Source organism: Cottoperca gobio, chromosome 17, assembly GCF_900634415.1.
Source record: "Cottoperca gobio chromosome 17, fCotGob3.1, whole genome shotgun sequence".
In the NCBI taxonomy this organism is placed as follows: Eukaryota; Metazoa; Chordata; class Actinopteri; order Perciformes; family Bovichtidae; genus Cottoperca; species Cottoperca gobio.
Genome location: NC_041371.1, coordinates 5,800,219 through 5,820,678, shown reverse-complemented (window position 1 = coordinate 5,820,678; position 20,460 = coordinate 5,800,219). Strand labels below are relative to the sequence as shown.

Below are 20,460 nucleotides of genomic sequence, written 5' to 3'. Positions count from 1 at the left end.
GCCGGTAAAGATGGAGAAAGCTTTCTGCTGCGTGCTTTCACAGAGAGATTTAATGCGGCGGATGAATACAAGTCCAATCATATCGTCGCTGTAATGCTCATTTGTTAAATGCCAGCATGCGGTAGTCTGACGCAGATAACCATAACTCTGCCTGTCTGAGAAAGACCGCCACTGTTAAATATGACGACCACAATAAACACGCTTTTATAGGCAGAAATTAGACGTTACATAAATGTTTTATTTTTGGTTTCATGATTAATGAACGGAAATGAAACTTTAATAAATATGAAATGTACCTTTTAGTCAAATGCATAACTAGTACATAAGTGTATTTCATTGCTTTTTTTGTTCTGCACTTTCTTCTCCGCACGCTCCAGGGTCATCCTGGTCTTATCGGTCTGATCGGACCCCCTGGTGAGTCTGGAGAGAAGGGAGACAGAGGACTGCCTGGATCTCAGGGTACTGGCGGAGGAAAGGGTGACTCTGTAAGTGTCTGGCAGAGTAATATTTCTACCACTTCTCTCAGCCCTTACTGCAAGACGTTTTTGACAAATTAATCGAATCGCACATCTCAGACGAGACACATTTGAGTTGCTGACTGACGTGATGTATCTTCTGTTATAAGGGAAACGGTGGTTCCGCTGGTCCTCTCGGCCCTCCTGGTCCCCCCGGTATTTCTGTAAGTTCCATTTCTTATTAATCTAAAAACATTTATCCACACTTCTTAATATCATGTTGTTCGTCTCTTAATATGTTTCTTTTTTTCCAACAGGGCCCTCAAGGACAGAAGGGTTCCAAGGGAACAAGTGTGAGTTGTGTTTCCCTTCCTTTCAGTGTGTTGATGTCTTTCTTTGCCCGACGTGTGTTTCATCTCAATGACGTCCACGATGCTTCATTCTTCAGGGTACATCAGGTCAGAAGGGAGACACAGGAACGATCGGACCACCTGGAGCACCTGTAAGTTACCTGAACTTAACTAAAATGTAGTACCTAGTACTGACCATGTCGTCTCTTCTACCCTGGGATTCACAAAGGCTGTACACTCTTTGTGTAGCAATAATATGCCTGACCTTAACCTCCGTGTTGCAGGGTCCACCCGGCGACTTCATCCAGCCGCTGCCCATCCAGCAAGGGTCCAGAAAGACGAGGCGACAGGCGGACGTGCAGGGAGACGAGGCGTTGGCAGACTACGGCGTCGACGGCGTCGGTATGGAGGGGATGGAGGATGTCTTCGGATCCCTCAACAACCTCAAACAGGACATTGAGCGCATGAAGTTCCCCATGGGCACTCAAGACAATCCTGCCAGGACCTGCAACGACCTGCACCTCAGCCAGCCTGACTACCCAGATGGTAAGAAGGAGACGGCGTTTATATTCGTATTAATGAGTCAGAGTTACTTTCAGCTCCAAAAGTCTTTTTTGATGCTTTTTTTTTGATGCACTCTGGCAGCTTATTTACATTACAAGTAAAGAAAAACTAAATAAATGTCATTCTGAATTAGAAAATGGTTAGTAACATAGTGACATGCTGACCGCAGGGGCCGGGGATCGAACCACCGACCCTCCGACCGCTCCACCTCCTGAGCCCCAGCCGTAAAGAAATGTCATAGTTTATAGTATGCCATAAAACTGTCGTAAAAGAAAGTCATAGTATGTCATAAAAATGACAATGAATCCATTTTCTAAACAGCTGCCTCGGCTCCGTCTCACTGTTTCTCTCTCAGGTGAATACTGGATTGATCCAAACCAGGGCTGCATAGGAGACTCCATCAAAGTGTTCTGTAACTTCACAGCAGGCGGAGAAACGTGCATCTACCCAGATAAGAAATCCACAGGCGTAAGTTCTAGGCAAATGTTAACATCTGTTAGATACAGTATGAGACTAACACATAAGAACACGTAGGAGTTTCCTTTGGATCTGTGTACAGTTACTGCAACAGTGACACCTTTTTATCATTATAGGTCAGGATATCCAACTGGCCCAAGGAGTCTCCAGGTTCATGGTTCAGTGAATTCAAACGTGGAAAAATTGTGAGTGAACCCACGTGACTTCTCTTTTTCTATTACCAACCCAGTGAAGTTGTGTTGCTGCTTTATTACTCAGTTGGTAAAAGAGTTACCGTTAACTAAACTATCTCCCTCTCTTTTCCACCCTACCTTCCCCTTCTGTCAAACCGTCCTCCACCCCTCCTGTTCCTTTTCCCACTGTTGCTGTTTCCTCTTTCCCTTTGTCCTTCTCTCCATCTCTCTGTCCCCCAGTTGAACTACGTTGACATGGCGGAGAACACCATCAACACAGTGCAGATGACCTTCCTGAAGCTGCTGAGCTCCTCGGCACGGCAGAACTTCACCTACATTTGCCATCAGTCTGTGGCCTGGTACGACGCCAAGGCTGACAGCTACGACAAGGCGCTGCGCTTCCTGGGCTCCAACGACGAGGAGTTGTCTTACGACAATAATCCCTTCATCAAGCCCCTGATGGACGGCTGCTCGGTAAACACTCATTTTCTAACTTTCAGTTTGCAATTAAACTTTCTTTCTTAATCCACTGGAATCCCACTAATCCTGACAAATATGTAGACTGTTGTAGAAGAATGTCATGAAACTATGTTGACGCAGACAAACACAGACCAGAAGAATCGAGGTGTAGAATCTGTTCCTCTTTTTATGTGCCAGATTTGTAGTGTTTAATTGTTTCTGATAAATGTGGAAAGTTGAGCTGAAATGTTTAAGCATTTAGTCGATTGACAAGTTCTTTTGATAATCGATTAAAGATAAAGCTTTTAAGCAGAAATTCTGAATATCTTTGGTTCCAGCTTCTCAAATGGGATTTCTGAATTTATTTTTTCAGAAATAAGATATTATTATTATATTAAATGCAATATTTATATATAATATAGCTTTATATATATAATATATAATATAGATTCTCAAATGGGATTTATTTATTATTATTATTATTATTATTATATTAAATGCAATATTTATATATAATATAGCTTTATATATATAATATATAATATAGATTCTCAAATGGGATTTATGTATTTATTATTATTATTATTATTATTATTATTATATTAAATGCAATATTTATATATAATATAGCTTCTCTAATGGGATTTATTTGTTATTATTATTATTATTATATTAAATGCAATATTTATATATAATATAGCTATATAATATATATAATATAGCCATATATATATATATATATATATATAATATATAGCTTTTCAAATGGGAATTTATTTTATTTAATTTATAATATTAAATGGAATATTTTCCCCTTTTTGACTTTTTGACAAGCAATGTGAATACAGAAACTGTGATTTTTACTATTTTATAAGTCAAATGATTAATGGAAAAAATAATCAATAATACAGAACATTTTGGGACTTTACAGAATAATCTGAAACAAACATATTTTTAAAAATGATTGTTATAAAAGTACACTAAAAGGTTTTGAAGAACCACACCGCAGCACCTTACTAACTAACGGCCTGTTCTTTGCGTTCGCAGCTGAAGCAGGGCTATTCAAAGTCGGTGATGGAGATCAACACTCCCCGCATCGACCAGTTGCCCATCATTGACGTCATGCTGAATGACTTTGGGGAATCCAACCAGAGATTTGGCTTTGAGGTCGGCCCCGTCTGTTTCCTCGGCTAGACACACCCCTACTCCCCGCTGAAGGACAGGGTCAGAGGGTACATATTAACACCCACATGCTGAGATCCGACAACCTTTACCTTCTCTCCCCGCGAAGTAAAAAAAAAAAAACCTGTGTTTTCTTTCGTTGCCGAGAAGATCTGCTCAAGCCCGGAGAAGAAGAGTGTCCCTAGGCCCTGTCATGAAAGCGCTGACCTGGGGAAACTACTCCTCGCCCTTGTAGGGCCAGAATCACATGACTTTAACTTACATGTAGGAATGGGAGTGACATCAGGAAAAGGACATTTGATGCCGTGGCGGACAGTGGCGCACTTTCAGCAACAGAGAGAGGATCCACTCACCCCAAGCCCCTTCCTCCCTCGTCCTCTCCCTCCCACCACGCCTCCCTCTCTGGATGCTCCAGGTGCTGCTCAGAATACAACCACAGTGGTGCTTTTGTGCAGAATCACAAAACACTCAAGGTGCTAAAAAAGAGTGCTTTTTGATAAAACTGTAATTATTATTATTATTGTGTACAATATTGTTCCTTTCCGAATCCACTTTAAAAACTTGCATGTGCCCCAGCTCTTAAGTATTTGGTAAACTATATAGAAATAAATCCAATGAGTATATTTGATGTGTGTTGAAGACAAATTTGCCTTTTTGAAAACATTCCAATTTGTAAGTACAAAATAATCCTTTTGTAAATAATATAACTTTCAATATTTGATTTTTATGAGAGCTAACAACTGGAACATAACACCTAACTCTAAAAGCATTTTGTCTTTGTTCATGACGTACCAGTTGGTATGCCCATCAGGATATCAAGCCATAATAAAATGACATAGTAATATAAATATTGTAAGAAAAGGGCTTATTCTTCCAAACTTTATTCCCCCAGATGTTATATTGTACCTCAGTTTCTTTTACAAAATGTGGGCATATTAAGGCTGGTCTTCAACCGTGTCGTGATAACACAAGTCTGAACGCTATTTGGTGGTTAAGTTTAAATGTATCCACAAAAATTGACCCACAAAAAGCCCTGTTGATTTCCTTTATTTGTAACAATGAACAAAATGTTTTCATGTGCCTTGAATTGTTCATTCAAAAATATTAAAACTGGATTCTGAAAAATGTTCGGGTTGAATGTGTGTATTGTTGGCTGTTTGAGTGCAGAAGTGTTCTTCTTGTGATTCTGCGCCGCCTTATACACGTTACCTTCCTTCACCACGGTCATTTAAGAGGAGGAGGACCAGTGGCTCCATGTGATTGAGAATCTCTTCCACTCTTCTTTCTCTTGACTCAGATTTTTCCTTCTGATCCAAATCTGTTTGCATCTCCACCTCTTTAGCTTAAAGCTATAATAGCATTAGACTTCACAGTCGCTTTCAAACCTGTGTAATTACAGTATGTTTGCAACTTATGTACAAATGAAATAAATGTTTGGTGCTTTGCCAAATGCACATTGCAATCGTTTTGCATTCACTGACACAGTATCCTCTATTTATAGCAACAACAAAAAAAAAAAGCAAGAGTCCATAGAACCAAGTGTGACGAGACGAAATTGCACGGCCACGCAATGCACGCTGAGATCTCATGTGCCAACTCTGGATGACAACACTCCCCGGGCTGATGAGGCGTCCTAACTGCACCACTGGCTCTGAAGAAAATACAGTCAGACCACATGTCAGACAAAAGAAATCTTCACAGTAGAGTAAAAAGAAATTGGATTTTCCCACCCTTGCCTCAGAAATACTCCCTTTTCAGCCCAGTAATAACACATTGATGATGTTCTGTTAGGGGTTTTGAGTGACTACAGACAAACCTGTGTTACCTGTGAATGTGAGCAACGCTCTCAACATTTAGGTCAAGTCGAAGCACGACAACTTCTTCTTCCCATGAGTCTCTTACAGGTATCGCATTACATAACGCCTTAATGTTAATAACAATGGCAGCGCCTGCGTCCCTGAAGGGTCTACACGGCAAATGCAAATCGACTACTTATCTTTTTCTCTCCGGGTGTTCAATCAGTTTGCGTTGGTTGCTGTAGTGATGGTGAATGTTAGGTTTTAACATCAGAATATAGAGAGATCTGAAACAATGCTTGGAAAATGCAGCATAATAGAATAACAACTCTGACTAATGACACAACTATAACAACACAAACACCTTTTGATGATAAAAAAAGGCTTCTTCTACATGTTCGATTAACAACGGCACCGACGCCTCTCGCACGCACAACACCTCCATTAACACGTAAACAATAAATCCATAAACAAACCCCTCAACCCCCCCTCAAGTCTCTGTTTTTAATCTACGTACAGGAAAGTGTTCACTCTGCTGTGTTAGTCATTGCATCTGTGAGTGGAGCTCTCTGTGTGAACGTCTTAAACCTGAACGCTGTTATCATGAAGCACATTTGGTGATGAGTGAGACACATTCTTTTTAAATGATTTCAGGGCCATATGTTGTTGTTGTTGTTGTTGTTTTGTTTTATCTTTGAAGGCAACAACATGTTTTTTTCTGTTAAGTGGAAATGGCTGCAGAATGAATACGGGGAAAGGAACATGATGCTGTGGTGTAATGAGAGGAGGTCCGCTCGCTTACTCCTCTCCAAACTCGTGCCTTAACCGGACCCGGCTAGTCACCGCCGATCTGTTAGGACGCCCACTTTGGTCAACATGGCTAAATTATTCTGCAGTCACATCAGACGAAAGACAGTTTCTAAAAAATAAAAAGGAGAAGGAGATACATCTGTTAAATCTTCCACTTAGACATATTTAATCTTTTCCAGGGTCATGGCAGGCCGGACCCTTCCACGGCATGAATTAATCCAGAGGACGAGAAAGCACCCTGGAAAGTTTCCCCCTGTCTGAGTTCTAACATGAAGAGACAGACGATCACATTTAAGGCAATGGACCATTCAGTTCATCTTCCTTAAATCGGAAAACAAAAGATAGACTGAGCCAACATGTATTCCCTTGTTATTGTAAAGCGTAAAAGTTTATTTTCATGGACACTTTTTCCTGCACTATCTTGATATTCCTGATTATCTTCACACTGTAAGTGCATCATAATCACATAGCATTTAACTCACACAGTATTATAGTATTTTATCGTTGTTTGACATTAACTCTGGCTGGTTTTGTTTAATAGAATATCAAATTCCATTAAAGTCAATTCATGGGCATTAAAATGACAAGAATAGAGGAAACATACAACGTAGTAACTACAAATTTAAGAGGGAAAAGACTAGATCCAGGTTGCGTGGCAGCAACATAAGCGACTATCAATATTTTCCCACTTAGTTGCTAGTAGGAGCAAGATGGAAATGTACCTTTTATGGGAATAATTGTTCAATTTAACCATCACTGTCAATTTTCAGGTCTAGTTTATTTGAGTAGCCCAAAATCACAAACTCAAAGGGTGCAACAGTCTGTACACTATTCATCCTTTTAGATGCGTATGCTGTTTGTTGGTTTAAATACCTGGACAGACGGGGCTACAATCTGGGAAGCAAGGCATTTACCAACTGTTTCAAAAGAGTACAACACGTGATGTACTGGAAACTGAAGCAAAGAAAAATAGAAAGAACAAGTGCACATTTTCCTGGAAAAAGAAGACAGCTTGTTTAAAATGGCCAACCTCATGTAATTATCAGCTACACCATCCACCATAAACAGCCTGTATTGACTGGTGTCTATTTTATAGCAAGATAATTGTTCTCTCTGTTGATATTTTCCAAGCGACACAATAAATCTTAAATGTTTAAACACTTTCACGTCGTCTATTGATTTCCGCTTCTTCAGCAAATACACACTTTGTATTTGGACTTGCCAAAGATACCCCCGGGCCCATTATATGTCATAGCCAATTTGAACTGGATTGCGCCACAAAGCGAGCAGCAAGACATTGTTATTGTCGGAGAAAGAAACCTCATCAGGAATGCAGGTCATGGCTTTACGAAAAGCCTTTGTTCAAGTGCGCCAAGAAACTTCTGTCTTCTTCTCTTGTCAAAGACACTTCTCAAGCTCTCGCTTTTCAAACACTTTCACTGGGAAACACTCCAACAGTACTGCGCTTCATTGCCCAACACATCACCCCCCCCACCCCTCATCCCAAAACAGCTGCTGACTGCTGATCTGGAGAGGGCCTGGAGACACCCCTTCTCCTCAGGTCTGCAGTTTATACTACCTGTTCTCACATTAGCATTGCCTGATGTTCCCAGAGGAGGCTGAACGAGCTGACCCCTAACCTGACAGAGCTTTGCATCCACCCGTCTCATTTGATGCCTTTTCACGAAAGAACAAATGTGTCTACTTTCCTTAGAGACGGTTGATTGGCACACCAAAGTGAAAAGGCTTCCCACCGGGGTGAAGGTGACTCCTGCAGTCAAGGACGTTGCTCTTGCTGTGATCACATCCTCTAGGGGGGGGGGAAGGTCTTTAAGGCAAGTGTAGAAGCCACGGCTGCAGTCAAACGCTCTTTGCGTGAAGAAAGTTCCAGGCACATATTAGAGACGAGATCAAATCTAATCTAAAGCAATCAAGAATGTTATCAGCAAAATAAATAAATAAGGCGTTATCTTCTGTTACGTTAAGTTTGAGTTTGCCAGTGGTCTCTTATAAATCTTAACTTGAGCACAGAAGCTGAATGAAACGCTGCACGTCGTGCTCCTCCACAAACTGTGAACTCTATTTGTATGCATTATGAGCGCTCCACGCATTATTTAATACCTCGTGTCAATTCAATGTCAATACTTCTTTATGACATTTTATGAAACACTATACTGTGGCATTTTTTATGATTTTGTTATGACAAACTATTCTATGACTTTTTTATGAAAGATTTTATGACATATTATACCATAAAAAAATGAGGACTTTTTTATGGTTAGAGATTATACTATTAAATGTTTTATTACACACAATACCATGACTTTATAGCATTCTTTCCTATCACCATTTATTTTTTATTACATTTTTATGACATACTATATGACTTTTATGATTTTTTCCGTGACATTATATTATGACATTTTTATGACACACGATACTATGACTTTTGTATGACATTTATGAGACATACTATTGCACTACTTACATATTTGTTGACTGATTTGCTATTTTATGTTTGTGAATATGTTTATTTTTTCATTATTTTTACATGACTCTAAATGGGCTTCCATATAATAGCCTACCATCAGATTTAATTTATGAATTTATAATTTCACATGCACTATAACACTTATGTAGTTCACCAGAATGAACAATGATAGGCATTCCCTCAAAGATAGAGCGAGCGAGCAAGAGAGGGAGATCAGAGAGAGAGAGCGTATGGGGTGGTTGATCGCGCGAGGGAGAGAGATAGCGAGCCGATTTAGAAGAGCGAGAGAGATGAGGGCGCGTCTCTATAGAATGATATATCTTTATCTCGAGATTCTAGGCGCTCGATCTCTGCTCAGTCTCTCTCTCGCTCGTTCTCTTCTCTCCTCTCTCTCTCTCTCTCTCTCTCTCGCGCGCTCTCTCTCTGGCGGCGGCATTCAGGCACAAAAACGCAGCGGCAGCTCTGATCTCGCGCCTATTTCTCCTATTTTCTGGTGAATACTGCCAGCTGCAACTTTTGTCACCACACAGCTGCCGGTCTCTCTCTCTCTCTCTCTCTCTCTCTCTCTCTCTCTCTCTCTCTCTCTCTCTCTCTCTCTCTCTCTCCCACACACACACACACACATACACACACACACACACACACATACACACACACACACACGCGCGCACACTGCTGGATACATTAAAAGTCGAGAGAGGCAGCTGGATGATGTCACATCCGTGAAGAAGGGTCACTATTACCTAAACGCAGGGAGGATTTTTGCTGCTTGCATGCCCACAAACTTTTTGTACCTCTCGTGCAGTGACGACATTGTACCCCGCTGCCCACATGGCATGCGTAACGGGGACGAGTGTATGGATGTGCCCCCCTCCTCCCCAGGAAGCCGTGGTTTTTACCAGCGCGTAGTGGACGAGGTGGAGCCGACGGGAAGAAACTTGCGTGAAAATTGTTGTCACCGTCGCGCAGGAGGAGGTGGAGGAGGGAAAACATTGTAGCACCCGACACAATGTGGTCGCTGTCCGTGGTCCTGAACCCGCTGCTGTTCCTGCTGCTGATCGTATACTGCCCTTCAGTGGTGAGTTCACTGTCCTCACATTTCTCTGTTAAAAAAAGAATAGAATAAACTTCAACATGAGCTAAGCATGCCGGGTTTTGAAGTTCAGTTGATGTGTTAATTAGGGTGGAGCGTTGCACAATGGTTGATGAAAGACCTACAACAGAGGACATGAGTGATTTTTTTTTGCGTGTTTGGCTGCTTCTTCGCTTTATTCTCTGGAGCCTGTACACACACCAGCATTGGCAGTAAACAAACATGCCTGAAATGTAAGGGGGTGGTGGGGGGGGGGGGGCGGGGGGAATCATCTGAAAGAATAGAGACTGAATTAAAGTGGCGGTAGAGGAAGAGGCACCCTCACAGCACTCACGTTTATTGCCTACATCAACCACATAGCACTGCTATCGATCCTGGAGCATTGCCAGACATATAACTCACTTTTAAAAAGGGAGAGGTCAATCATTGTAAATGAATAAATAAATAAATAAATAAATAAAACATATTGCTGCTGTGAATTACATCCAAATCCCCTCCCAGACAGAAGAAGCTGCACTAAACATCTTGGCAGCCATAGCCTACAGGCATATTCACTCACTACTTCAACTAAAAAAGATTCATTCATTTCTGATGCCATTTTCTTCTTCATGGTACCTTATTCTCTGATTTTAAAATGTGATGTTTATGGAAATTTAAGGCAGTGTAAAGCTTTATGAAATTGGAACGGGAGCATTATCACAAATTAGGAGGAGCAGCTTGCAGATCACCAAACCATTTGGACAAGAACAATGGTCGATTAGGTTTATCCCACCCATGCAGAGTACAGTCCTCGTGCCAGTGTCTTGATTGCAAAGCAGTGTCCTCACACACTGTATCACCTTGCCGTGATTGAAAGCGGTGTGCAGAATTGAATGTTTCTTCACAAAAACAGGAACGTTTACATGATGCTCAAAACAGGAATCAGAAAGTCTGAATGATCGGCAAAAACAAAACAAAAGAGGAAGCAGCTGTCTCAATGATTTAATTAGAGAAACACTCTTTGTGCAGAGTTAGAGAGTGCATCTGGCTTGGCTGAGCAAATTTATTTTAATATGGAGGAAATGTGAGAGTGAGAAGAGGGGGGGTAAGGATGTGCGTCACTCAAGAGACAGAGGAGAAAGACCGGAGTAGTTAAACTGCCTGCTTTTTAGGAGCCTTTCGAAGCAAAGTCAGGGGAAGAAGAGCTGAGGGTGTTTTTCTCCACCAGCTTTGATGCCATGAGAGACGCAGATTCCAGCTACAGTCATGGGGCATCGAGCCATCTCCTATACCTTCAATGCATATACATATATATATGATCATATTCTACTCCCATGGCTTTTATCTAACAATCATATAAGGACCACATTACGCATCAGGGCATAAGGAAAATAAGCTTCAATTCCTAGATCACAAACTTCACCAGCAACCAATAGCAAGAGGGACGAGCAGTCCTTTGATAATACCCTTGAAACAATTGTCTTGCAATCTGATAACGGCAACATAACACAGTTGTGCCGGGAGAAAGAATGAAAGCTCGGCAGATTAATAGAAGAAGAAGGTATTTTTCTTACTTTAATATCAGAAGATGTGACGGAGGACAGAGGAGTCAAACAACTCAACACACACATTGCTTTATTGTAAAGGACCAGTTCAAGGTTTGAGCAGCTTGTCTCGTTCTTAAAACACAGTGTGGCAGTAAGACAGTATAACTACACAAAGCCGGCTCTCAGTGAGAGAAAATGAAGAATCAAAGTCTGAGCTTTTTTTCCTTTTGGCGTGATGTCATGTCTCTTTAAACTGTTCAAGCTAACAGGTACAGGATGCATGGGAAACAAAGAGATGCCTGCACTATGAAAACAAGGCAGTCTATCTATCCACATGCTTCAAAGGCTGTGTGATGCCAAATGTTCTCATCTCACATGTTATTCTGCAGCCACATTGAGTTTGAGGATGCAAAATCCAAATGATGCTTGGTCGTCTGCCAAAGATGCTTGGTAGTGGAGACAAACTCCCCGTCCGCAGTCAAAGGTTGCCAGTGTTTAGCTGGAGGCTTGTGTTCATTCCCCATGCTGGCATTAAAACAAGAAGCAGTATTTTTCAAATAGTCAAACACTGTTTGTGTGTCTGACAAGTATCAACTTTTCCAGCACTTCCGGACACTCCGGATCAATATTTGGAGCGAAGCTAGTTTTCATTACTGTGTACAGCTAATGGTGGAGCTGCATTTAAATATGCTGCATTGGCCTATACATAACTTTATGTTCTTTAAACTTTATACTCTAGAGCCATGGAACATATTGAATGCAATAAAGAGTTGGAAAAGCTCCCACAAATCAGGTTTATCTGCGTCTCCCAGCAGGACTTTTATTTAAGGTCTAGTGAGGAAAAACTGAGGAGTTTCCGCACTTGGGTTATTCATCAAGGCCAGGAAACACTATTTATTGTTGAAGAGGAAATGTGGAGGAATATATTAAAAGCAAAAGCAATGTATTCCTTCAAAGCCCAGACTTTTTCTAAGTCAGTGGAATTGTCTGCTGCTAAAGCTGTGAGTACATAAGGCAGAAGAATGGATGACCCATGAGGAAAACAAGAAAACACAACAGCTGCGTCCTGCAATTTCATGAAAGTGATATCATTGGTGTTGAATCGCTCGTGTGTCCGCCTGTAGATGTGTGTGCTGTGTGTTTACGACCTGTGCCTGTGTTTCTGTATGCAGACCATCAGGCCAAAAGAGGGGTGGCAGGTGTACAGCTCAGCTCAAGATGCAGATGGGCGTTGTATCTGCACCGTGGTGGCACCTGAACAGAATCTGTGCTCTAGAGATGCCAAAGGCAGACAGCTTCGCCAGCTACTGGAGAAGGTAGACGCACACACACACACACACTTGCACGTTACAACACACAGGCTCTCGAAACACAGACGTTTACCTTCGAGCAACCTGGCACACCTGCATTCATACGGACGTGTCGCATTGTTTTATATCGTTGTTCATGCTTCTTTGTTGCCACAATCCTGCGAGAGATTGCAGCAGCCAGGTTCATAACCCTATTTTCCACTTCTGAATATATTACATGGATGACATCAACTGACTGAGAAGATGAGAACGCTCTCCATCCCTCCTCTACAGAACTGGAGTGTTGTCGTTTTTGTTTTTGTTTTCTGCAACAAATCATTCAAGGCCTATTGACAAGTTCTGAGTAATATCAGGCATTAAGCTTTTGATTGGGAACGTTATTTCTGTCAGAAAGTGGACTCGTTTTTATTATTTTCCCCCTATGACAGTAGCAATTTAATCTACAAACAAACAAATAGCACGGCACTGGAGTCACTCTCCTCAGTCAGTATGCCACATAACGTTGCTCTAGCCTACATTTTAATGTTGTATGCCAAAGGTTGTTCTCTGTCATTCACTGGGGCCTTTGAAACTAATGTACTAAGCTGCCTCAGGGCTTCAGTGAGGCCATTTCAGGATCCCTCTACCAGAGCCAGAAAAGTATGCAGGACACAATGTATGAGCGTTGTGCCACTTTGCTAGTGATATGCTCCAATAATGTTGGCTGGTTAGAATTAGAGTCAAAGAGAGAAGAGCACATTTATTCTTGCTCACAGGCCCATGAGCTTGTGTTAAAGCCGAGAGAGAGACACTGTGATGTTTCTGTGTCAAACATCTACTCTGAAATGTGTCAGCAAACCTACATTTAACCATTTGTTTTGAAATATGACTGCTAAAGAGAAATGTGTTTTAAAACAACGGCAAGATAGCAGCTGTAACAGTTTGGCGTCCATTTAAAAAGATCCAACCAGAAGCTCTATTCAGCTCACACATGGATGGTTAAAAGACAATCTCGTTGGAGGTCAAAATGTTGATTTGTTTATCGGGAAGTTAGAGCATGGCAGGCGACTGAACGGCTGAACAAGGAGGACATTTTAATCTCAAGGTGGACGGAAAAATCAATACTGCGCTGTTTCATTCTTTTCAAAAAAAGGTGCAGAACATGTCACAGTCAATCGAGGTGCTGAACCTGCGGACGCAGAGGGACTTTCAGTACATCATGAGGATGGAGAGCCAGATCAAAGGACTGCGGTCAAAGTTTCGACAGATCGAGTCTGACAGGAAGACGCTCGTCAACAAAAACTTTCAGGTATTTCTTCTGTTTGATGTTTAGCTGTGAAGAAACATCACAGGAGAGGCTGCGGAAGGATCTCCTCTAAGAGATACCTGCGAAGCATCTGAATAGATATAGTCTTTTTCCTGACTAGATCAATACAGGTCTACCTCAGCCCGGAAAAACAACAAGATGGTCTTAAGAGCTAGACAGGCTGTGAAGGCAGCATCCAGCATGTCATCCTAAAACTCTTATTTTGATGAGAGTGACAAGAGACGTTTAGCATTTCCCTGTTCCGTGTGTCTACACGCAGGGGTGTCAAACTCATTTCAGTTCAGGGGCCACAAAGCAGCACAATTTGATCTCAAATGGGCCGGACCAGTAACATCACAGCATAATAACATATAAATAACAACAACTCCGAATGTTTCCTTCGTTTTAGTGCAGAAAAAGTACATTCTGAAAATGTTCAAACTTAATCTTTTTACAAAACATTATGAACAACCTGAAATTTCTTAAGAAAAAAAGGAGCAATTTCAACAATAGTGGTTGTTTATCATTTACACATGTGTGTTACAACTTACAGATCATGTATCTACAAAATATTATTAATATTAAATTAGTTTTTGTTTTAATAAAGCTTCTTCTTACTCATAATAAACTTTTAATAATATTTTCCTGCAACTATTAACTACAATTAGTCTTTTACTTTTTTACGTTAATGCGCCAGAAAAACAAATTATACGCTTCTTTTGTAATAATCAATCAGTAATTAAAGTCTGCATTTTGTGCAAATGTCTACCAACTATTATTATTTAATTATTTACGTTATTGCAGCACCGACATATTCGCTCTCGATCTGCCCCTCTCTGGATATTGAGTCTTAGATGTCTTACACAAGTGTGATGTAGTGAAAAGAAGAAGGGAGCATTATAAACAAAGTCTTTTCCAGATTGAGAGATTTCTTTTCGCTGCGGTGTATTCTTGCTGTTTTCCAGGAGCTAAAGGGAAAGATGGAATCCCTGCAGCCGCTGATCCCTGTCCTGGAGCAATACAAGACAGACGCCAAGCTCATCTCCCAGTTCAAAGAGGAGATCAGGAACCTGTCTGCAGTGTTGATGAGCATCCAGGAGGAAATGGGAGCCTACGACTACGAGGAGCTGCAACAGAGGGTCCTGAACCTGGAAAATCGGCTCCGCAACTGCATGAGCAAACTCAGTAAGTCCATGGCGGGAAAAAAAAAGGCAGATCCAGGCATGGTGACCACAGATTATCTCCTGGTAGAGGGGATCATGGGCACGTTTCTTGCAGCTTTCAGCAGATTGGCATTTTAGATAGCGAGTATGGGACAGTAGAACTGCTACCGAAGGCAGAAATGGTGTTCAGGAAAACCTCAAAGAACAATTTTCCGAAGCTAAAAGTAAAAGAACGTAGCAGCGTGGAGCTTTGTAGGCTTACCGGCTGCTAATTAACACATCGCAATCCACTTACACAAAATCACGATTGAGAAGTTTATTTCACAAGTCGATTTTCTTTCTTTTGAATCCTTCTGGTTCCTTCTTTGCCATCTGCCGTTTGGCACCGAAAAGCTGTGTCTTTGACGTCTAACTCGTGTAATAAGATCAATCAGCTTTGCCTCTGATAAAAGTCTGCATAACTAAACTCCAATTTGCCACCTGCCATGTTCTAAACACTGATGGAGCCTGTCAAAGTTGTCAACATGAATCGCTAACATGTGGATGCTAATAGATGTGGCTGGAAATCTGCCGGAGTTTTGAGATGATTACTTAAGCATTCGTCGTGCATGAAACTTTGATTGAGTAGGTAAAACCGCAAGCTTGCCTGCAAGTATTCACCCGTTGTCATTTGGCACAATTAAAGTGTCTGGCAAGATGGATTAAGTGCAGCTACTTCAAATATTAAACCGGCGGTGACCCGTCTCTGACACGCAGGAGAAGTTTTTACTAGATGTTTCTGGTTATCCTCTTTATTTCTATGAGCGCAGAGAAGAGCATGTGGCAGATGGGGATGTCAAACTTTTTTTGTTTATTCTGTTTGCCTCAGATCAACGCAATCCAAGATTGATTCCAATATTACCATCATAACATTGACTGTACATTTATCCTGTGGAGCGGGTGCAGTTTTGTGCTGCATGTAACCAGAGCTGTGTGTGATGTGTCCCCAGCATGTGGCAAGCTAATGAAGATCACTGGGCCGCTGACTGTGAAAACTTCAGGGACCAGATTTGGAGCCTGGATGACCGACCCACAGGCGCCTCCCAAAAACAACAGGGTGAGCCGAGTTAATGGTCTTTTGCTGGATGTTGGGAGCTTTTGAAGCAACACAGGGCGGTTTAATAATTTACATACAACTGCTTCCCTCCTGTTGTTCAGTCGGGAGAGATCTAGTCGAATTACAATATCAAACTCGCTAAAAATCTTTTTTGGGATCAAACATAAAACATAAACTGTTGCTTGCTGGACATTTTTGGACATTCTTTCAAATGATTGTGAAAACTCACTCAACACACTTTATTATTGAACGTGTGTTGGGCACAGGGGCGTGTTTAACAGTCAAAGCACAGCCTTCACATTCACAACATCACGGCTGAGGCTTGTGTCTAACATCCAATGAGCATTAGACACATTAATGACCAGCTGTTAAAGTATGCTGCACCTTCAACACACACATTTCTAATTAAAAGTAAAGCAATAAACTGCTGCGACTTAAAACCGCCACGCACACAGCCACAGGGTAGAGTCAGAGAAGTGATGGGGAGGACGATCACTCTGTGCAGGTTTACATGTAAAGAATCAGATATCAGAGTTACTTAACAAACTGCATTGTGTGTATCTTTGAAGCCGAGGTGCTTCTGTCTTTAAATGCATTTGCAAAGCCAGTTGTTGTTGTTTTTGAATACAAGAATAACGTTGCATACATCAAACCAGACTAAATACAAGTGTTTAACATTACTATACAACTCTAACTAGCAAATCTTCTTCTCCCTTTTGCCGACACTTAGCTACGTGTCATTCAGTGCGACGGCATGAAGCAGGAAGTGCGTTGTGTAACCTGCATGCTTGTACGCGAACATAGACAGATGAAAAGAAGTAAAAAGGATTCATGCAAACATAACAGCGACCTGGAGTACTTATCAAAACTGTGCTTCATAGCACCAGTTGACTAAATGGTAAACGGACTGCATTTATATAATGTTTGTCAAGTCTTAGCGACCCCTCAAAGCACTTACACCAACACACACACACACACACACACACACGCACACACGCACACACACACACACACACACACACGCACACACACACACACTGGTGGCAGAGGCTACCATACAAGGTGCCACCTGCTCGTCTTCCCAAGGACACTTCGCCCTGCAGCCACAGCCAGTGGTCAAACACTCCACAGCGGATTTTAAACCAGTTAGTAAATAAAAACCTATCAAATTAATGCAATAAAAACTCCAAAACTATATAAAATAAAACTCCTATTCATCCCACTCGGATGCAGTATAAGTCTGAAAAAGTGTCTTTAAGTTTCCTACTATTCCCAGGGTGGTTAGAGTCGCCCTCGTATCGTCGTAGTTTGATCTTGTTCAGTACCAACTTCAAAAATAAAAGTCCATTATTGGCTTCAAACGACTTTTCATCCCCTTTTAAGTCTTACCAAGTTCTGTCATTCTCTTTTACAGTGAAAGCCATGTTTCATGAACATATTATAAAGATAACAAAAAGAAAAAAGATGACTCACAGAGTAAATACATTAGTGTTTCTTGTGCGTTTACAGCTGCCACAGTTTCCTGTAACATGACGGGAGGATTGTGTGTATTTGTCCTCAGGTCTGGTACATGGACAGCTACACCAACAACAAGATAGTGAAAGAGTATAAATCCATCGCTGATTTTGTGGCCGGAGTCGAGTCGAGAACCTACAACCTGCCGTTCAAATGGGCTGGAACCGACCACGTGGTGTACAACGGCTCTCTGTACTACAACAAGATGCAGAGCAACATCATAGTGAGGTACAGTTTCGAGACGGGTCGCGTGGTCACCCAGAGGGCCCTCGAGTCAGCGGGGTTCCACAACGTGTACCCGTACACCTGGGGAGGCTTCTCCGACATTGACCTGATGGCGGACGAGCTGGGCCTGTGGGCCGTGTACGCGACCAACCAGAACGCCGGGAACATCGTCATCAGCCAGCTGAACACGGACACGCTGCAGATCCTCAACACGTGGAACACAGAATACTCAAAGAGGAACGCCGGCGAGTCTTTTATGATCTGCGGGACGCTCTACATCACCAACTCCCACCTGACCGGCGCCAAGGTGTACTACGCTTACTCCACTAAAACCTCCACATACGAGTACACAGACATTCCCTTTCATAACCAGTACTTCCACATGTCTATGTTGGACTACAACGCCAGGGACCGCGCCCTCTACGGCTGGAACAACGGCCACCAGGTTCTGTTCAACGTTACACTTTTCCACATCATTAAAACCGAAGACGACTCTTAAGCGGAGGGACACACTGTAACCTGCGCACATGGGAAAAAATGGGTGGTTGACCCCCTGAATGTTCGAATAAATGTCATTACATATTTATTTATTTAATTAATTTGGGGGATTTTTATTCACTTTTATTTACGTCACCTTGATATTTGCCTATTTTTTTATATGAAGAGTTATTCCTCATGTGTAAACGTGACACTTTCTCTTCAACAATAAATGGACGCATAGATTAAAACACGTTCGGTGCATTATGAAACAAATATTTTCAATTTAATAATAGCACTTTTACTTAGCAACGCTCAGAAACGCTGAACAATACAATTCCAGTAATTTCGTTTTTTCTCTCCAAATTTAAAGCTTTTTTCCCCAAAAAATGAAGTCTTCATATTTATAATGATTTCTATTCAGTATTTCATTTTATTTAAGCCTCCTAATTTATTCACATTTTCACTAATTGCTCGTTTTGTTTCCTTTCTTTCCTCGCCATTTATTCATCATCATCTTGCTCATTTATTCCTGCCTTTCACTGCCTCCATTTAGCCTTCAATTTGTCTTTTTACTTCTCCTTTCAAAGGTTTGTTCACTTGACCTTGTACATGACAATGAGAAATGTGGTAAACCATAATAACACACCTGTATAGTTACTGTACATGGCTTTTATTGTATCTATGACGATTCTCAGTCATCCACGTCATAGGTATGTCTTGAAGTTCTAAGTCAAAGTACTTCCTCCTTTAATTTAGTACTTTTTGTAACTTTGTATGCCTTATTCAGTGCGGTACGTTCTGTAAGCCCAAGGATAGCAGCTCTCGTGCATGAATGTTGGCTATCCTAATAGCATTTTTACAGTAACTGTATATCTGTGTATTTTGTATCTGCACATCATTCTCCTCCTCTCTCGCTATATTAATGGTAAAAAAAAAAAAAATCCATTTATACGGACAACTGTAGACTTTAAAATCGGCATTCATTGTGTAAATAAGAAGTACAAATAAAATAAAAGTATTGTTTTCTGCGTATCAGTGTTCTCAGGAAACAGCATTGGTCAATTTGTTCAAGAGGCTTTGTCTGCAGCCAAAAGGAAACAATCATGAAGTAGCACTGCACGATGATTTAACGTGACAACACTTTGAATTATAGACTCGACTTCAACGATGCTTTTCTGCCAAAAGAATGTATTTCATTGTCCTCTAAAAAGGACACAGTGACATTGCTCATTTTACACTGCTGTAAATCTGTAAAGAGGTATTTGACATTTTCCTGGTAACTTTCAATCAGTGATGAAAGAAGTAAAAGTGGAAAACCTGTGTTACAAATACAAATAGTTTATTTACAATTCTAGGTCCAAGTACAAAATAATTAGCATAACAAAAATAAAGTAAAAACACTCACTATGCAGGACGGCCAATTAAATAGCAAATAGTAAATCACATTATTAATTTATAAATGTATACTTCACTTTAACGGTGGAGCTGTATATACTGCTGTGTCGCTAGTGAACATCAATAAAGTTTTCGTCTTATACCTATAATACTATCTATAATAATAATATAATATATAATAATATATAATATATATAATATATAATATAATAATATATAATAATAGTATAATATATAATAAATAATATAATAATTATAATATAATATATAATATATAATATAATATAATAATATATAATAATAATAAAATATATAATAAATAATATAATAATTATAATATAATATATAATATAATATATAATAATATATAATATATATATAATATATAATATATATATATATATAATATATATAATATAATAATATATAATAATAATATAATATATAATAAATAATATAATAATTATAATATATATAATATAATATATAATATATTACCTATAATAATATCAGAATGTATTTGTTTTTCATATTTTGTATTATTATTATATATAAATCTGCAAAGTAATTAACTAGTAAAATAAATGCAGTGGAGTAAAAAGTACTGAAATATAT

General features: G+C 40.3%; 2 protein-coding genes across 2 annotated transcripts in view; both read left to right on the top strand.

Moving 5' to 3' along the window:
- Positions 1–4,787, top strand: part of LOC115022313 (collagen alpha-1(XI) chain-like) — a 56,763-nt gene extending 51,976 nt beyond the window's left edge. Inside the window, exons 39-47 of the mRNA XM_029453281.1 lie at positions 378–485; positions 626–679; positions 773–808; positions 904–957; positions 1,090–1,351; positions 1,725–1,837; positions 1,963–2,031; positions 2,260–2,493; positions 3,526–4,787. Coding sequence (XP_029309141.1) covers positions 378–485; positions 626–679; positions 773–808; positions 904–957; positions 1,090–1,351; positions 1,725–1,837; positions 1,963–2,031; positions 2,260–2,493; positions 3,526–3,672 — 1,077 coding nt within the window. The 3' untranslated portion in view covers positions 3,673–4,787. The remainder of the gene's footprint in view (positions 1–377; positions 486–625; positions 680–772; positions 809–903; positions 958–1,089; positions 1,352–1,724; positions 1,838–1,962; positions 2,032–2,259; positions 2,494–3,525) is intronic.
- Positions 4,788–9,286: 4,499 nt separating this feature from the next.
- LOC115023064 (noelin-3-like) lies at positions 9,287–19,490 on the top strand. Its single transcript, XM_029454207.1, has 6 exons — positions 9,287–9,835; positions 12,549–12,692; positions 13,819–13,974; positions 14,937–15,156; positions 16,124–16,230; positions 17,792–19,490. The coding sequence occupies exons 1-6, from the start codon at positions 9,767–9,769 to the stop codon at positions 18,467–18,469; spliced, it is 1,374 nt and encodes a 457-aa protein (XP_029310067.1). The 5' UTR covers positions 9,287–9,766; the 3' UTR covers positions 18,470–19,490.
- The last annotated feature ends 970 nt before the right edge of the window (positions 19,491–20,460 follow it).

Coding starts and splice junctions, on each gene's coding strand:
- LOC115023064 (XM_029454207.1), top strand. CDS start 9,767: ATGTGGTCGCTGTCCGTGGTCCTGAACCCGCTGCTGTTCCTGCTGCTG. Junction 13,975..14,936: donor TCGTCAACAAAAACTTTCAG/GTATTTCTTCTG, acceptor GCTGTTTTCCAG/GAGCTAAAGGGAAAGATGGA. Junction 15,157..16,123: donor CAACTGCATGAGCAAACTCA/GTAAGTCCATGG, acceptor ATGTGTCCCCAG/CATGTGGCAAGCTAATGAAG.